The sequence below is a fragment of the Barbatula barbatula genome (genome assembly GCF_947034865.1).
Source record: "Barbatula barbatula genome assembly, chromosome: 1".
Taxonomy (NCBI): domain Eukaryota; kingdom Metazoa; phylum Chordata; class Actinopteri; order Cypriniformes; family Nemacheilidae; genus Barbatula; species Barbatula barbatula.
The window spans coordinates 6,087,377-6,102,527 of NC_136766.1; the positions used below are offsets into that span (position 1 = coordinate 6,087,377).

Consider the following 15,151-nt stretch of genomic DNA (forward strand, 5'->3'; position numbering starts at 1 on the left):
GTTTTGACTGGGGGATGTCCAATTTTCATCAGACATTCATGAAGTGGGAGTCAAACGTTATCAATCTCTCTTGCTAAGCGCTCGCATGTTAATACATTTGATGGGGGTGGGGTGGCAGACACAGCGTCTGATCAGTGCTAAAATTTGCATCCCTAAGTAAATAAGTAAATAAATCAAGTAGAGGCAGCGAATGTGCTAATCAGGCAGGACGCGGTGGTTAGCACGCTGCCGGGAAGCTTTTCTCATGTAATATTCAGCAATGGAGGGTGAAAGGGCAGGCCAGAGTTATTGGTTTCAGTCCGGTTACCCCCTTTAATCAATGCTGCCTGCATCCCTTTATTAAAATTATTAGCTCAGCAGTATCTTTTTTTTCTTCTCGTCTACTCAAACTGTGGCCTGCTCATGGCTCTTCGTTGCTCAGGGCAGCGCTGCCCTCAGAAAGTTCGGCACCCATTTATTATTTCGGAGGCGGAGAAGTGTTTGAAACCAGACTGAGCATGTAGCTTATTGGATTCTAGATCTAAACACAGCTGCATTTGGAGTAGGAACACAGCTGTTGTATTTCAGGCCTTTGAGTTTTCTTATCTCTTTATGTTGTGTATATATTTATATAGATGCTGCAGAAAGCATATACACTTCCATTGAATGCCTCCTCTATTCAAACAGTGTGTATCTGTATGTGTTGGATGTATAATGGAGGTCCTCAAACTGCGTGGCTAATATATTTCCGTAACCTTCAGTTCTTTCTGCGGGTGTGAGATGGATCATGTGCTGATGGGGAGTTTCACTGTGTCTAATTAGCGGCACAATGGAGCTTTTTTATCCATTAAGTTATTCTGTTACTCCGTTTCTTGGACCCAACGTTAATTAAAAAAAAGATGTATGCAGGATTTAGAACATGGTAGACTTGGGGTGTTGTGTGGAAGGTCTAGATAAAAGATGGTAACTGGCTGATATGACAGGACGAGGCATCTGAGCTGCCTTATTAGTGCTTGTCTGAGGTATTGTGTTTAAGTACCTAATCTAACCTAATGAGCACTCTGTCATTTTCCACCATTAGATCTCACACTTGTTTTTCATCTAATCTACTATACATTAAGCTGCTCTCCTCTTTCTGTACATAGCATCACCATTTATCAAGACACTTTGTACGTCTGGTTAAAAGTTCAGCATCGCAGGACTGACAATTAGGTTGAATAGAAACAAGGAAAATAGTTTTTCACATGTTATTGTTCTCTTAGACATTGTATGTTGAGCACTGTTTTAATCTTTTCTCTTTTTTTGTTCCCATCAGGCCTGGATGCGATGAACGCCTCATGTAGGCATCAGCATGGAAAGCTGTGAGTCTCCCGTGGTTTCTGGGACAGACGATGGGCTTGGCTCCTCCGCCACCTCCCAGCAGCAGCACCATCCACAACCCTGGAAAGATCACCCAAACGCACAGGTCCCACCTTGCAACCAGCCCCCTTCATTGGAGCCCTTGTCTCTCGCTGCACCCCACTCAGCCCAGCTCCAAAACCCCAACGCGCCTCGTGAGGCTGTGAGAGAACAGCAGCAACAAGCGCTGTCCCAGGCTCCCAGTGATAGCTCCGCTACCAGAAGGCTGCACCCCAAAATAAAGGGGTTGGAGGAGGACGAGCAGGAGGCAGTGAGCTGTGGAGAAGAGGACGAAGACTTCGAAGACTTGGACGACATGGAGATTGACAGCTGTTTCCCAAGTCTGCAGCCTTTTCCTGGCGTACCTATGGTGTCAAGTGGAGGGGGCATGCCCATGCTCATGCGGCAACAGCCCTCCCATCGGAGGGGAGCCACAGAGAGTGGAAGTGAAGAAGGAGAGGAGGAGGAGGAGGAGGAAGAAGAAGAAAGTAGTGATGTGGAAAACCTGGCTGGAGAGATTGTCTACCGACCTGATGGCTCCGCCTACATTGTGGAGAGCCTCAGCCAGCTGATCCAAAGCGACGGGAGCATAGAACCAGGGCTGCTCCCTTCAAACTCTCTCCCCAGTGGGGGAAAGCCAGGGGAACCTGCTGGGACCTCCTCTTCGGTGTACCCTCAGATCATCAATACGTTCCATATAGCTTCGTCTTTTGGAAAATGGTTCGGCTCCTCAGACCAAGGTTTCCCCAATACCTCAACCCTGGCAGGCCTCAGTCCTGTCCTGCACAGTTTCCGCGTCTTTGATGTGCGGCACAAAAGCAACAAGGATTACCTGAACAGTGACGGGTCCGCCAAGAAGTCCTGTGTATCCAAAGATGTTCCCAACAACGTGGATTTCTCCAAATTCGACGGACTGGCCCTTTATGGCAAAGGGAAGCCCATTCTCATGTGTTTCCTCTGTAAGTTGTCCTTTGGCTATGCCCGCTCCTTCGTCACGCACGCAGTCCAAGATCATCGCATGACCCTGTGTGAAGATGAACACCAACTCTTAGGGCACAAGCAAGCGTCTGCCATTATACAGGGCATTGGCAAGGACAAAGAGCCACTCATTAGCTTCCTAGAACCAAAAAATAAGAACTCTCCTCCGCCGCCCACCCTAGTACCCATGAACTCAGGCCAGAGCTTCTACGGCACTTTCAGCGGGGTTCATTTAGAAGGTGGTGGCAATAGTGAGGGAGGTGAAAGCCTCCTCAGCAAAGACTCTGATTTGGGTCTCCAGCAACAAGCTCTTCTCACATTGGGTGGGCTTGGCAGCTCCAAAACACTCTCCCTTACCTCAACCCCAGGCCCAGCCAAAGACTCCAGTGCTCTGTCCATGCCACAGGGTAGGAGAACAGAGGGGTCTGTAGGAAAACAGGGGACTTATAGAGGTGGGGAAAGGGAGGCAGGAACTTGTGAACGCAGGGCCCTCCTTCCTGGTGAGGAGATGGCCTCAGAGGAAGAGGAGGAACTTCTTTTAGAAGAGGAGGATGAAGAGGTAGAGGATGAAGGCACTGCGGTGGACTGTAGTGGAAGTAGCAGCAGAGGTGGCAGATTTGTGGGGGAATCGGCTGTCTCAAACCAAAGCATCTCCAAATCTCCTTTATTAATGCCTAGTAGCGCTCTCCAGCCTTCTGCTTGTCTCTCTGCAGCCAGCCCTGCACTCAGCAGCAAAGCTTCTGCTTCCATGTCCTCTTCCTCTATCAGGGGGTCAGAGGAAGGGATGGCTGCAGATGGTGGAGGAAGAACTTCAGAACTCCCTCTGAGCTTTAACTGCCAGGGGACCGTGGTCCCCATGGCGATGGCGGCTGCCGCTGGTAGAGAGGCAGAAGAGGACGGAGTTGCGAGCTCCTCTGTGAGCACGTCCTCCCCTCTTGCCTCCCACGCCGCCGCTGAGGAAAGTGCCAATCGAGATAGTGCCACAGCTCCTGAACCAAATGAATGCCCAGCAGAGGGTGATGAGGACAACGGTGCCCTCCTCCATCACTACCACCACCTTCACCACCACCCTCACCCGTCACCGCACCCCCATCACACTGTTCCTTGTGACATGTCAGGAATGGGTGAATGCGCTCAGAACCACAGCAGCGGAGGCAGTGGAGGCAGCGGGGTGGAGTGTCCGAAGTGTGATACCGTTTTGGGCTCCTCGCGCTCGTTGGGTGGCCATATGACCATGATGCACTCGCGTAACTCATGTAAGACGCTAAAGTGTCCTAAATGCAACTGGCACTACAAATACCAGCAGACCCTGGAGGCCCACATGAAGGAGAAGCACCCTGACTCTGGAGGCTCCTGTGGGTACTGCAGCAGTGGGCAGAGTCACCCCCGCCTCGCCCGTGGGGAGAGCTACACGTGCGGCTACAAGCCCTTCCGCTGCGAGGTCTGCAACTATTCCACTACCACCAAAGGCAACCTGAGCATCCATATGCAGTCTGACAAACATCTCAACAACATGCAGACATTACAGAACGGGGGTTCTATTCCTTCGGCTAGCGAACAGGTGTTTGGGCATGCGCCCGGTGGGGTTGTGCCCGTTTCCTCTGCTGCCCAGGCCAGCAGTCATCACCCTAGTCACCACCATCACCAAGCCCAGTCCTCCACCCACATGGCAGGGCCCTGTGGTGCCCCATCACCAACCAAGCCAAAAAGCAAGCCCACATGGCGGTGTGAGGTATGTGACTATGAGACCAATGTAGCACGTAACCTGCGAATCCACATGACGAGTGAGAAACACATGCACAACATGATGCTGCTTCAGCAGAACATGACCCAGATGCAGCATGGCCGGCTTGGTCTGGGCGCCATGCCTTCACCCTCGGAGGCCGAGCTCTACCAGTACTACTTGACGCAGAACATGAGCCTTCCGCCTGGCCTCAAGATGGATCCCTCAGGAGCTGATGCCCAGTTCCTGTTTGGTGGTTTTCATCTGGACCCCAACATGGCAGCCCTGGCCCCGGCACTAGGTAAGTTTAATAAAAAACAGAGTTACAATTTAAACTGTATTGTAGTTAATTTGAGTATCAAGTACTGTCACTTTTGTTAAAAAAACTGTGTCATATGTGATATATATATGTATATATATGAATTGCAATGCAATACATTATTTTCCCTGTATGTAGGATTTGTGTGTTCTCTACATTCTCCATCCATATACTCAACACACTTAATTTTCAGCTTTAACTGGCGAATCTATGTCTCTGCCTGTAGCCTTCAAGCATACCTTACCTGTCTTGTTAAACACACACCCATCCTAAACAATTGTTTAAAAGGTGTCTAAGGCTTAAAGAGGCACAAAAAAGACAGAATTGTTTTTGCAGGGCAGAAAGTGTTGCTATGTAGTAAAATAAGAACCACTCAACCCAGTGAGTGAAAAACATTTAATGTTTTTTCTATGAGACATCCACGTGTAAGGCCTGAATTGACTTCATTTAAGTTGACTTACAGCAAATGGAGCAAAAATGTTTATATCGTAGTACTACTACAGAAGTAAAATGTTTACGATCAGTATTGAAATAAGCAGATCACAAACAAAACAATAGACAAAAACAATGTTTTATGGTAACACTTTACAATAATGTTGTAATTGTTTACTATTAGTTAAACTAACAATAAGCAACAATTTTACAGCATTTTAAAAACTTATACAAACAAACAAAATTTCCAAAGTTTAAAGACTGACACCACAAGCATAGCTGCTACATTAGATTCATGTAAGTTTCACAACATAGGAAGATGTGCCTGTGTCTCTCTCTCTCTCTCTCTCTCTATTACTCAAGCTTCAGTTTACTTTCCGCATCTACTGTGTCATTCTATCCGGGTCACTTTGGCTGGGAAATTCCCCCTTTTTGCTGTTTCTTGTGAAAGGTTGGCTGTGGCTATGTTCCACATGCCCTGTTTTCTAAGCAAGGACGTTCTAACCAAACATCCGCGTTTTAATGTCATTATTAGCTACACATCGACTTGTCTTTTTTTCCCCTGCTTTTGTAATTGCGGCTTTATATTTTTACTCCGGTCAAAAAAATGGTGTAGTGAGGGTAATTCGGCAGCATAGCGGAGAATTCAGCATGCCAGCTACAAGCCCACAATTTGCACAGGCTTGTCTCGAATTGTTGCCAGTTCAGAGACATGAACAGGAATTGATTGCCGTGACTAATTCTTTTCTTTTTTCATCTTTCTTCTCCAGCCATTTGGTTGGTTTTCAAGTGAGGTAATATTCAATAAGCACAGTGTAGGGATTAATTGACAGGGCATAAGGCCCATAAAGAACAGTGTTGTCATTACCCAAAAATCTGGAATGTTCCATTCATATGCTTAAGTCATGCACAACAGAATCAGATCTGTCACGAGAGATCTGGAAATTTGGATTTGTATGTGATCTGTAAAGTGACATCTATTGTTTATGCGCAGAGGGACATCTGGACACATCTGAATTTGTATTATTTTACATAAATAATTTAGACATTTTGCCAAGTTGTTAGTTCTTAAGTTATTTCAATTGCTTTTAAAATTGCCATTTTAATCATTAACATTTTCAATTTTTCTAAATATAATGTCAGTGCACTCTTCTCAGCTTCAAGCCGCAGGTTTATGCCAAGGTTTAAGGTTTTGTTTTAAATCCTCATTTTAGAGTTCCAGATAAAAATTTTGCTCTCAACCTTGGATTTCAAATGTTTGATTTCCTGTGAGCAAACATAAATCCTGAGATTTGACACTTGGAACTTTAATAACAACATTTGCAAGTCTTCCCAGAATTCTTAAAAGGTTATAAATACTATATACTAGGGATGCACCTATGTATTGGCCACCGATTTTAAATTGGGCGATATTTGGGTTAATTTAACACCATTGGCATATCGCCCATAGCATGAAAAAGGCAGATGGTTTATAATAAACTGCATGGAGGCAATGAGTTGCATGTCTAAAAAATCGAACGTTTTTCTCTGTGCAAAATAATTAAATGATAAAAGCACAGACTTTGTTTATTAAAGAAAGGTTCAATAATAAGTCAAATATTAGTAAATGTTGTTAAAATAAATATTGGCTAGAAAATAAATCACCTTTGAAGATTTGTCATGTAGGCTTATTGTATTTGAATCTGAATTTGTACCTCTCTTTAAATTCTATGGATACAATTCATGTTCAGTCAAATTAATTAAATGCAGAAAAACTAGCTAGTATTGTAAAGTACTATGCAATTGACCAATATGGGTATCGTAATCGGATGATAGGTGTTTTTTAAAATTGGTATCCGCAAAAAATCCTAGTGGTGCATCCCTATTATATACCGTTTAGGTTTAGAGGTCTGTGTAAGAAAAAACGTCTGGGTAGACTAATTAATAAAAGCACGAAGAGATGGAATGAAAGAGAAGTGAAGAGAGGCAGCTTGGAGGTTAACTTGAAAAGAGACGAGCAAAAAGAGCAATTTCAAAAGCGAGAAACTTTGAAAGCACGAGATTAAGAGAAAAAGAGAGAATGATGGAGAGAAATGGTTTGAACTGAGAGGGGTGGATTCTGGAATGATTTGAGGGAATTGTCAGAGGTCTCGCCACCCCTGCCGTAAAAGCTAAAGGTAATGGTGAAATAAGCAGGCCACACGCTTCCCCGATAAATAAAAAGAGCTGTTGGAATGAATTTAGTGGAAAGCCACATGGGTTCAGCGGGTGCGCTCAATCTGGCCAGTGACAGATTGAAGATCAGCGATCTGAGACAAAAACTTCTACGCAACCTTTGCCTCCAAATCTGTTCTCCGATGCCTTGCCGAAAGTCTCATTTTTGTTTCTCCCACAGCTTTATTTGTTCCTTCAAAGCACAGAATCTTTTATCAGAAATAACCTGAAAATGGTTTGTATCGATTTGTGCCCAGTCAGAGGTGAAAGAAACTCTAAAGGAGAGGTCTAATTTTTATATTATTCTATGAATAGCGGTCTGTGGTTGATTTACAGTAATGTGTGCCGGGGAGCGCTTTGGTTCTCCGGTAATGATTGAATAACTGTGTTTTTTGCTCAGAAGCTCACAGCCTCTGCAGTTGATTTAATGGCGGGGCTATGAAAAGTACAGCAGTCCAAACAGGACTCTGTAAATCCACACCTCTACTCTCATCTTCTCACGTTTTCTCTCAGCTCAAAGAGAAGGATAATCTTGGAGTTAATAAAATTATGGAGCTAAAAACGCCCAAGCACATTATCCACTGTGGCCTGTGTGAGCTGGAGAGCAAATCCATTTCGTCTGCATAGACAAACATGGCTCTCTGTTAAAAGGCTGAACTATGCACCTTTTCCCGTTTCCCAGAGCATTCCTGTAACTCGAGGCCGTTTAAATGGGCAGAAAAAAAAGCTCAGATGAAATGTCTAACCCTTACTGTAACACGTGTCTAAAAATGCCTTCTTGCCACAGACGAAACTTCTACACACATCCTGTCTACTGTATTTGTTTATTCATGTTTTTTTTTGTATAATATTATACATGGTACCATTTCTAATCTCATTAAATTTGGGTTTTATCATTCTTAGGTTACCTTAACACGGTTTTTTTTATACTTTGGCAATATGTTATGTATAGAGCAACACCTTTTGAACAGGTTAAATTTGTCTTAAAATCTAAATAGGATCTCAATGCTCAATTCTTCAAAATATCATATTTTGTTCTGCAGAAGAAAGTTGTACAAATTTGTGAATAAATGAGTAAAAAAAAATCACCTTTTGGTTGAACTATGCCTTTAGACAAAACGTTATGCTTGAAAAAACCTCTCATGTCTTATTTGCTCTTATCTTTATACCCTCAGTTGGAGGGGACATTGCCATGGATGTACGCCTGGGCGGAGGTCAGCTGGTGTCCGAGGAGCTGATGACCCTCGGCGAAAGCCTATCCCAGTCCAGCGACCCTTCCCTCAAACTCTTCCAATGCGCCGTGTGCAACCGGTTTACAACCGACAACCTGGACGTGCTGGGTCTGCACATGAGCGCCGAGCGTTCGCTCCCAGAAGAGGAGTGGAGAGCGGTTGTGGGCGACTCGCACCAGTGTAAGCTGTGCCACTACACCACGCAACTCAAGGCCAACTTCCAACTGCACTGCAAGACTGACAAGCACGTGCAGAAGTACCAGCTGGTGGCGCACATCAAGGAGGGCGGCAAGGGCAATGAGTGGCGCCTTAAATGCGTGGCCATCGGCAATCCCGTACATCTCAAATGCAACGCCTGCGACTACTACACAAACAGCCTGGAGAAGCTGAGGATGCACACGGTAAACTCTCGCCATGAGGCCAGTCTCAAGTTGTACAAGGTGAGTCGATTGTATGTACATGTTTCCTAGCCGAGCTTTTCATTTTGGTTTTGGTTTACAGTGAAAGTGTCTTTGGTGGTCCCTTTTTGTCCAATTTTCTTCCGGAATTCATAGCTGGTCCAAAAATGGAGACCATGATGGACATAAAGGAATTATCTGGTATATTTATCACACAGCTTTCTTGTATCATTCAGGTTAGGGCACCGTGTTATAAGATCCTCACGGAGTCTCCTGTATGACTGAATCGACCAGTGCTTTACGTCTCTACCGCGACTATGAGCGATGGGCTGGTGCAGTATATTAAGGCCTAATGTGCATGCAGCGCAGAAGGGAGAACAGGGGCACTTAGAGGGAGGGAGAAACACCCGGGTCAGCAGGGTGGGGAGCAGGGCAGCTGATGAAATTGCTGGAAGAGAGGATGAAGAAGTGTGAAGAGACAGAGGTTTGGTGCTAATACCGTTCGGAGTGGGAAGGGCAGAATCGCTCTCGACAGCCGTATTGATTTTCGCCGGACTTGGAGCTTCACCTTCCACTCTAATCATTCCATAATAGCCAATGGATGAACACTCTTTGAACAAATGGCCATAAATCTAACAGGCCTGATTCCATTTAGGCACCAATCCTGTGTGTCTGCGAGCCTAGCTCGGGCTGTGTTTAACCTAGACGGGCACACAAGGACTTCTTTCTTTAAATATATGTTGCTCATGGTATTTAGGTCCCATGTTTAATGAGAACAATTACTTGAGCGGTCCAATTTTTATAGTATTTTTTAATGCTAGGTTTTATTTGGGGAGCATCATTTAATTTTGTAATGTAAACATTTCGGTAAAACAATATTTAACAAGAAAAACAGTGGGTTTGTGTTTTTTGGCTGTTGGTCAATGTTATTTTTACCCACTCACTCGGCCGAGGTTTTTTCAGCCGAAAAGTTGAATCTGAGGAAATGGTATTGCATTTTGATGAAAGGTTGCCAAGTCAAACTTGTTTTTTATTTGGAATAATGGACACTGATGAATTGTGCTCAATAAGACCAGAATTGGATATTGGTGTTAAAATAAATGGGGTCATTGTTGAAATTCCTGTTTTCAGATGTCCCGGGCTCCTCCACACAATCTATACATAAACACTTTTTTACCGCTTAATGACCTTTTCTGTACAGGAACTTGTAACTTTACGAAGGAGGAAAAACTGGAGATTAATCACAGAAGACATCTGTGATAAAACCGAGCAACTTGGAATAACATCCAAAGCTCTGTTAGTGCCATGAAGGTTTAACTTTTTAAAGGGATAGTTCACCCAGAAAATTCTGTCGTCATTAACTCACCCTTTTGTTATTTCAAACCTGTATGACTTTCTCCTGCAGAACACTACAGAAGATATTTTGAATAATGTTGGTAACTGAACCACAGCGGTGCCCATTAACTTGCATTCGTTTTGTGTCCATACGACAGATGTAAATGGGTATCTCTGTTGTTCGGTAACATTCTTCAAAATACTTTCTTCATAACTCAAAGAAGTTAAATTAGATCGGGGAAAAAGAGGGCGAGTACTTTATGACAGAATTTTCATTCTTATGTGAACTGTCCCTTTAAAAATCGTTTCGTTGCAAGAATTCTGTTTGACCTCTTCACACCTAGAGACTGTCCAGGTAGTCAGTACTTCAACTTCTACTTGGTTGGCTGTTTTCTCCGAGAGCCAGATTGTAATGTCATTTGGGGAGGACAATAAATCAGCATGAGCTGCCATTGCCCGCCACAATCAAGCCGAGACATGAATCAAGCGTATTTACAAATACCACAATGATTCAAATATGTAACAGAAGACTCTCGCCGTGCCTGGCTTGACCTGTGGAGGCAGCGCTGTTGGCAGAGCTTGGGTCCCGGGGAACCGAGATGAATTTTAGGATCAGTGGCAAGCGACAGGTGACATCTGATCTATACATTAAGAACATTTTATTGGAGCTATTTATGTGGAAATGATAGAATGCACCAAGTATTGAGTTTTTAATGCAAACTGTTGGCAGGGGAATGTTTTCAAAGCATTATATTTCTTCCCTTTTTGGAAAGAGAGCCAGCTGAGAAGAGACTAGTCCGCCTAACAGCGAATGTTCAATACTCTGTGGCAGATTAGAAATGTTCGACACATCCGAGCATGATAATTTGTAAGCTTTAAGCTGCTTAAAATGGTTCCCCGGCTCTAAAAGCCCACAGATCCCAGCAGAGAGGAAGAGAGTGTAGAGTTGACTGACTTGACAACGGTCTTGCAAGCATCAGCGGCGACGGGCCTGCCCGCAAACTAAGACATTCACGGCTTGAGTTATAGCTGTGTTTCATGACATGCAAATGTGATTACAGGACGTTACGCGTATGCTGCTGCTGAGGTCTAGTTTTTAACCGTGCAATGCCACAGGCTTCACTTTGCAGTGAATTTATAGCGCCGATAGACAAACTGACTGCCCGACACAAACAAGACTCATTTGCCAGCTTGGCTGTACAAGTGGTTAAACAGAAAAGGAAAAGGCTGTGTTTATCCCTCCCGATTGAAAGCTGATGCGAAATTTAAAATTGTTGGACCTCCTGCCGGGAGAAAATAAATCAAGTCAGCATAAACGGGCCGTAAGATGTGGCAGATCCTCGGGACACTTTGCCCGAATCAAACTGGTTTGCATTAAACAGGCCCTTTGTGTGCACAGCTCCGTAAATTGGAGCCTGTAATTACTGGAATTAAAAAGGAAGGTTTAAAACTATGGCTAAGCTGGATGGGATAATTTGAGAGTCTGTGGTATGCGGCACATATTAGGGCTTTCTAAAAATACACCTTCCCCCACCACCCCACGGATTGGAATGTTCCGAAGTCACTGGAAAGCTTGAGAGAATCGCCCTGACCGCACGGACCACTGCACAGCGGGGGTGACGCTTCCCGAATCCGCTATCTAGGGTGCAGGGTTGAATCCGCCTCGGGTTTTAGACACACCCGTTACACTTTCTGATGAACTTTTACCTTCTGTTGCTGTCTTATATTTCCCGCTCGCTGCCCGCTTTGTAGTGGCAGGAATGATGTCATGACGGTCACCCATAAGCAATTGCAGATGGGGAATACAATAGTACCAAGTTTAGGCTTCAAGTTTGTTGCTGGTGAAGGCTGCAATGTGTTAAGTCAAAGAAAGTATTCACTTTTACATGTTCTCTTTTGTGCACGGGTTATCAGTCCGAGGTTTGCCAAAGAAAAAATACATTTTTGTCTCTCTAATCTTTAATCAAAATGCACTAACTTCACCTTCGAAAGTAACTTTCTTTTCACGCTGACAAGCCACCTGGCACCCACTTTCCTCGATTAGGTTAATTTCGATGGATAAAATCATATCTCAACTGGTTTTTCTTAATACGTATGTCATATGCTGGTTTAAAGGGGAAACAAGTGTACGGGAGTTAAAGGGATACTTCACCCAAAAATGAAAATTCTGTCATCATTCTGATGAACACAAAGATTTTTGGAAGAAAGCTTATTACCAGACAGATTTTGCCCCCCATTGACTACTATAGTAGGAAAAAATACTTTGTCTTATTTTTCCAAATATCTCTCTCTGTGTTCATCATAACAAATACATTTATACAGATTTTGAACAACTCTCTGGTTAATTTTTATCATTAGTGAATCAGTCCCCACTGAAAAAGCAACTTTACGTCTCCCGTGTGTTTACTTGATATTCACGTCAAGAGTTGTTGTTTGTGCTGAGTAAGCATGTCTCAGACGCTGGAACACCAGCTCGGAGTCCGAGACTTGGTTCTCAGCTCTAGACAGGATGGAGTGAGACACAGCTTCCAGGCAGGCCTTTCAAGGGAAGAGGAGGAGTATCGGGCTGGCTACCTTCCTTGTCTCAGGGGCCGGTACGATCTGGGGTAATTGAGATTGATTGGATGTTATTTTTCCTCTTGCAAATGTAGTCCATTAGCTTGGCACATGCATAATCAGTTTAGAGCACAGTTAACTGAATGTAATCATGTTCTACGGTGTCTGCTCGCACAAAATCCACTCCAGATGCCGCATGGCCGTGGAAAGAGAGGAAGAAAGTGCCGTCACTATCACATGGGGAATCTTTACCCAAGAAAGGCCTCATAACACACACCCCCGCAGCACCACCTCCACCGCCAGCGTGTTGGTCTCGCTCCATTAAACGCACAAACTATACAAACTGTGTGCTGTGCACATTTACACACTCCCTGTAGGCGCGCGCACACGCTCTCATCTGTTCACTGCCCAAACTCTTGCAAACAGAACCCCGGATCACATGTTGATGTGTCTCAGCTATGCTAACAGCGCTTTGACCGCGCTCCAAGTGCAGCCCGTGATCCAGCGCAAAGCGTCTGGATTTTGGATGCTCTCAACGTATTTTTCCCTCCAGCGCAATCCAACCGGATCAGCCGGGGCGTGAGGAAGGAAAATGTCTACACTCTGGAGAAAACAAAGAAAAAACACGCTAAAACCAAATGGACAGTAATGCGAAAAAAGGATTAGCCGTGGCGGCCACGCTGAAAGGCATAAGCGCGTATCTCGATCACGCTGACCCCGTCCGTTAATAATTAAGATTTTGATCTAGATTTGTCTTCATCAGAAGCCACAACTTTTACACGAATAGACCGGGATTGCCCGGGCTCCAGTAGGATTGCGTTTTGTTTTTTATTATCACATAAAAGTGCAGAGTAATTTCGAGTTAAAGTCACCAGGGAGCGTTTTACCACTATTGGTACAGCCCGTGGTTATATCTTTCATCTGTGGACAGTGAAGCTCAACCTCTATGCCAGAGAGAACGGCACACCCAAACTCTATAAGTCCCTCCAGACTTGTGTTCGAGAGAGGATAGAAAGAAGGATGATTGGAGGGAGGGGGTGGAGAGAGAGAGAGAGAGAGAGAGAAGCGCTCATTTAGATGGAGATACTCTGCTAATTATCATGGCTGGCCTGTGATTGTTCGGTAATAGTGCTCAGTGGGGAAAAAAGGTTTGCTGCTGTTCCAGGAAGGGCTGAGCTTTGATTTACCGGTAGTACCGCGCTAATAAAGCGCCCATTCCATATCCACAGAGCTGTTACTGAGACATCCTGCCTCTCTCTCCGCTCAAAGACACAATCCATATCACCTACAGGAGCCGAACAACAGGTTGCATTTGAGACTTGCACTCAGAGAGAGTTTACAAAAATAAAATTAATGTGTAACGCAAACGGGGACATTTAGGCAAGATGTTAGTGACTGACAGACTCGGTCACCATTCACTTTCATTGTAAAGTAAAAAATTCAATGAAAGTGAATGGTGACCGAGGCAGTCAATAAATAACATTTCCATCTGTGAAAGGGAAAAATACGCATTTTTAGTTAAATACAGATTTGGATCCCAAGTGGCCCTCTCTCCGCTCATAAGGTTCCGAACAGATGCTCCCCTTTGCATGGAGGGGCGGATTACTTGCCCCCTGAAGATAAGCAGAGTTTTGCCTGGAGAGCTGTCTGTCAATGTGGGAGGGGCTTGTTGCAAAGAGGGTGGGATTAAAGCCGTGTCTGGAGGTCTGCAGGAATTTCACAACTCATTCGGCCCCCACCATAGAAAGGCCAGGCGCAGACACATCGCCCAGCTGCTGCTGGCGGTTACGCGCATCTGACCCTCTTTTAAGTTTATTTATGTGTGTGTGTTCAATGGAGGGACCAGCAGCCGTCCAGAAACGCATGGTAGGCTACACTTAGCTTTCATACGTTTTCCTGTATTACTGAAGAACGTTGAGCGAGAGGGAGCGTGTGGCTTTGTCCAGAGGCCGAGGAGCAGATATTATTGTGTTGTAATTGTTGTTTGTTTTCATTTCTCTCCCCCTCTCTCCTTTTGGGCAGTCAGACAAGAGCAAGTAAGCAATGCTCCTGCCACTGCTGAAGGAAGCTGTTGATCCCATTATCTGTTGCCTGATCAGCACAAACAGGGGATTGGAGACCGGAGAGGGACCGGGGCGGGATCAGAGAGTCTGTTACGCCACTGTAGGAAGGAGAGGGTGTAGTAGTTTTTGAAGTACATGTAGGCGGCGGCTCAATGACAGATGAGATGTCCAATAAATGAAAACGATTTAAAACTAAGTTTGTAAAAGATTTTGAAGTTTGTTTTATTCGATCGCATAACTATTTGATTTGTGCTGGTTTGGTTTTAATAAAAAGACTAAGACATTTTCAGCAAAGGCTTTGTGGTGACTAGAAATACAAGGTGGTACAACAAGTGAGAAGATATACTTTTTCACCCTAACATGTTATCGTATCGTCATTTATCTTCATTTTTAATAATTTTTTTGTTTTTGTTTTTATGGTTCTACAGTTTGAGATTTTTACGGTTTTGAAAGACTTCTTGACATTGATGAACAGTCATAATGGTCAAATATCATTCTCCGTTTTCATATAACATTGACATTTTTTCTGCATTACTTCAGCAGTC

General features: G+C 44.4%; 1 protein-coding gene across 1 annotated transcript in view; it reads left to right on the plus strand.

Annotated features, from left to right (window-relative positions):
* Positions 1-15,151, plus strand: part of zfhx3b (zinc finger homeobox 3b) — a 142,533-nt gene that overhangs the window by 46,567 nt on the left and 80,815 nt on the right. The window contains exons 2-3 of the mRNA XM_079464589.1: positions 1,295-4,379; positions 8,198-8,694. Coding sequence (XP_079320715.1) covers positions 1,331-4,379; positions 8,198-8,694 — 3,546 coding nt within the window. The 5' untranslated portion in view covers positions 1,295-1,330. The remainder of the gene's footprint in view (positions 1-1,294; positions 4,380-8,197; positions 8,695-15,151) is intronic.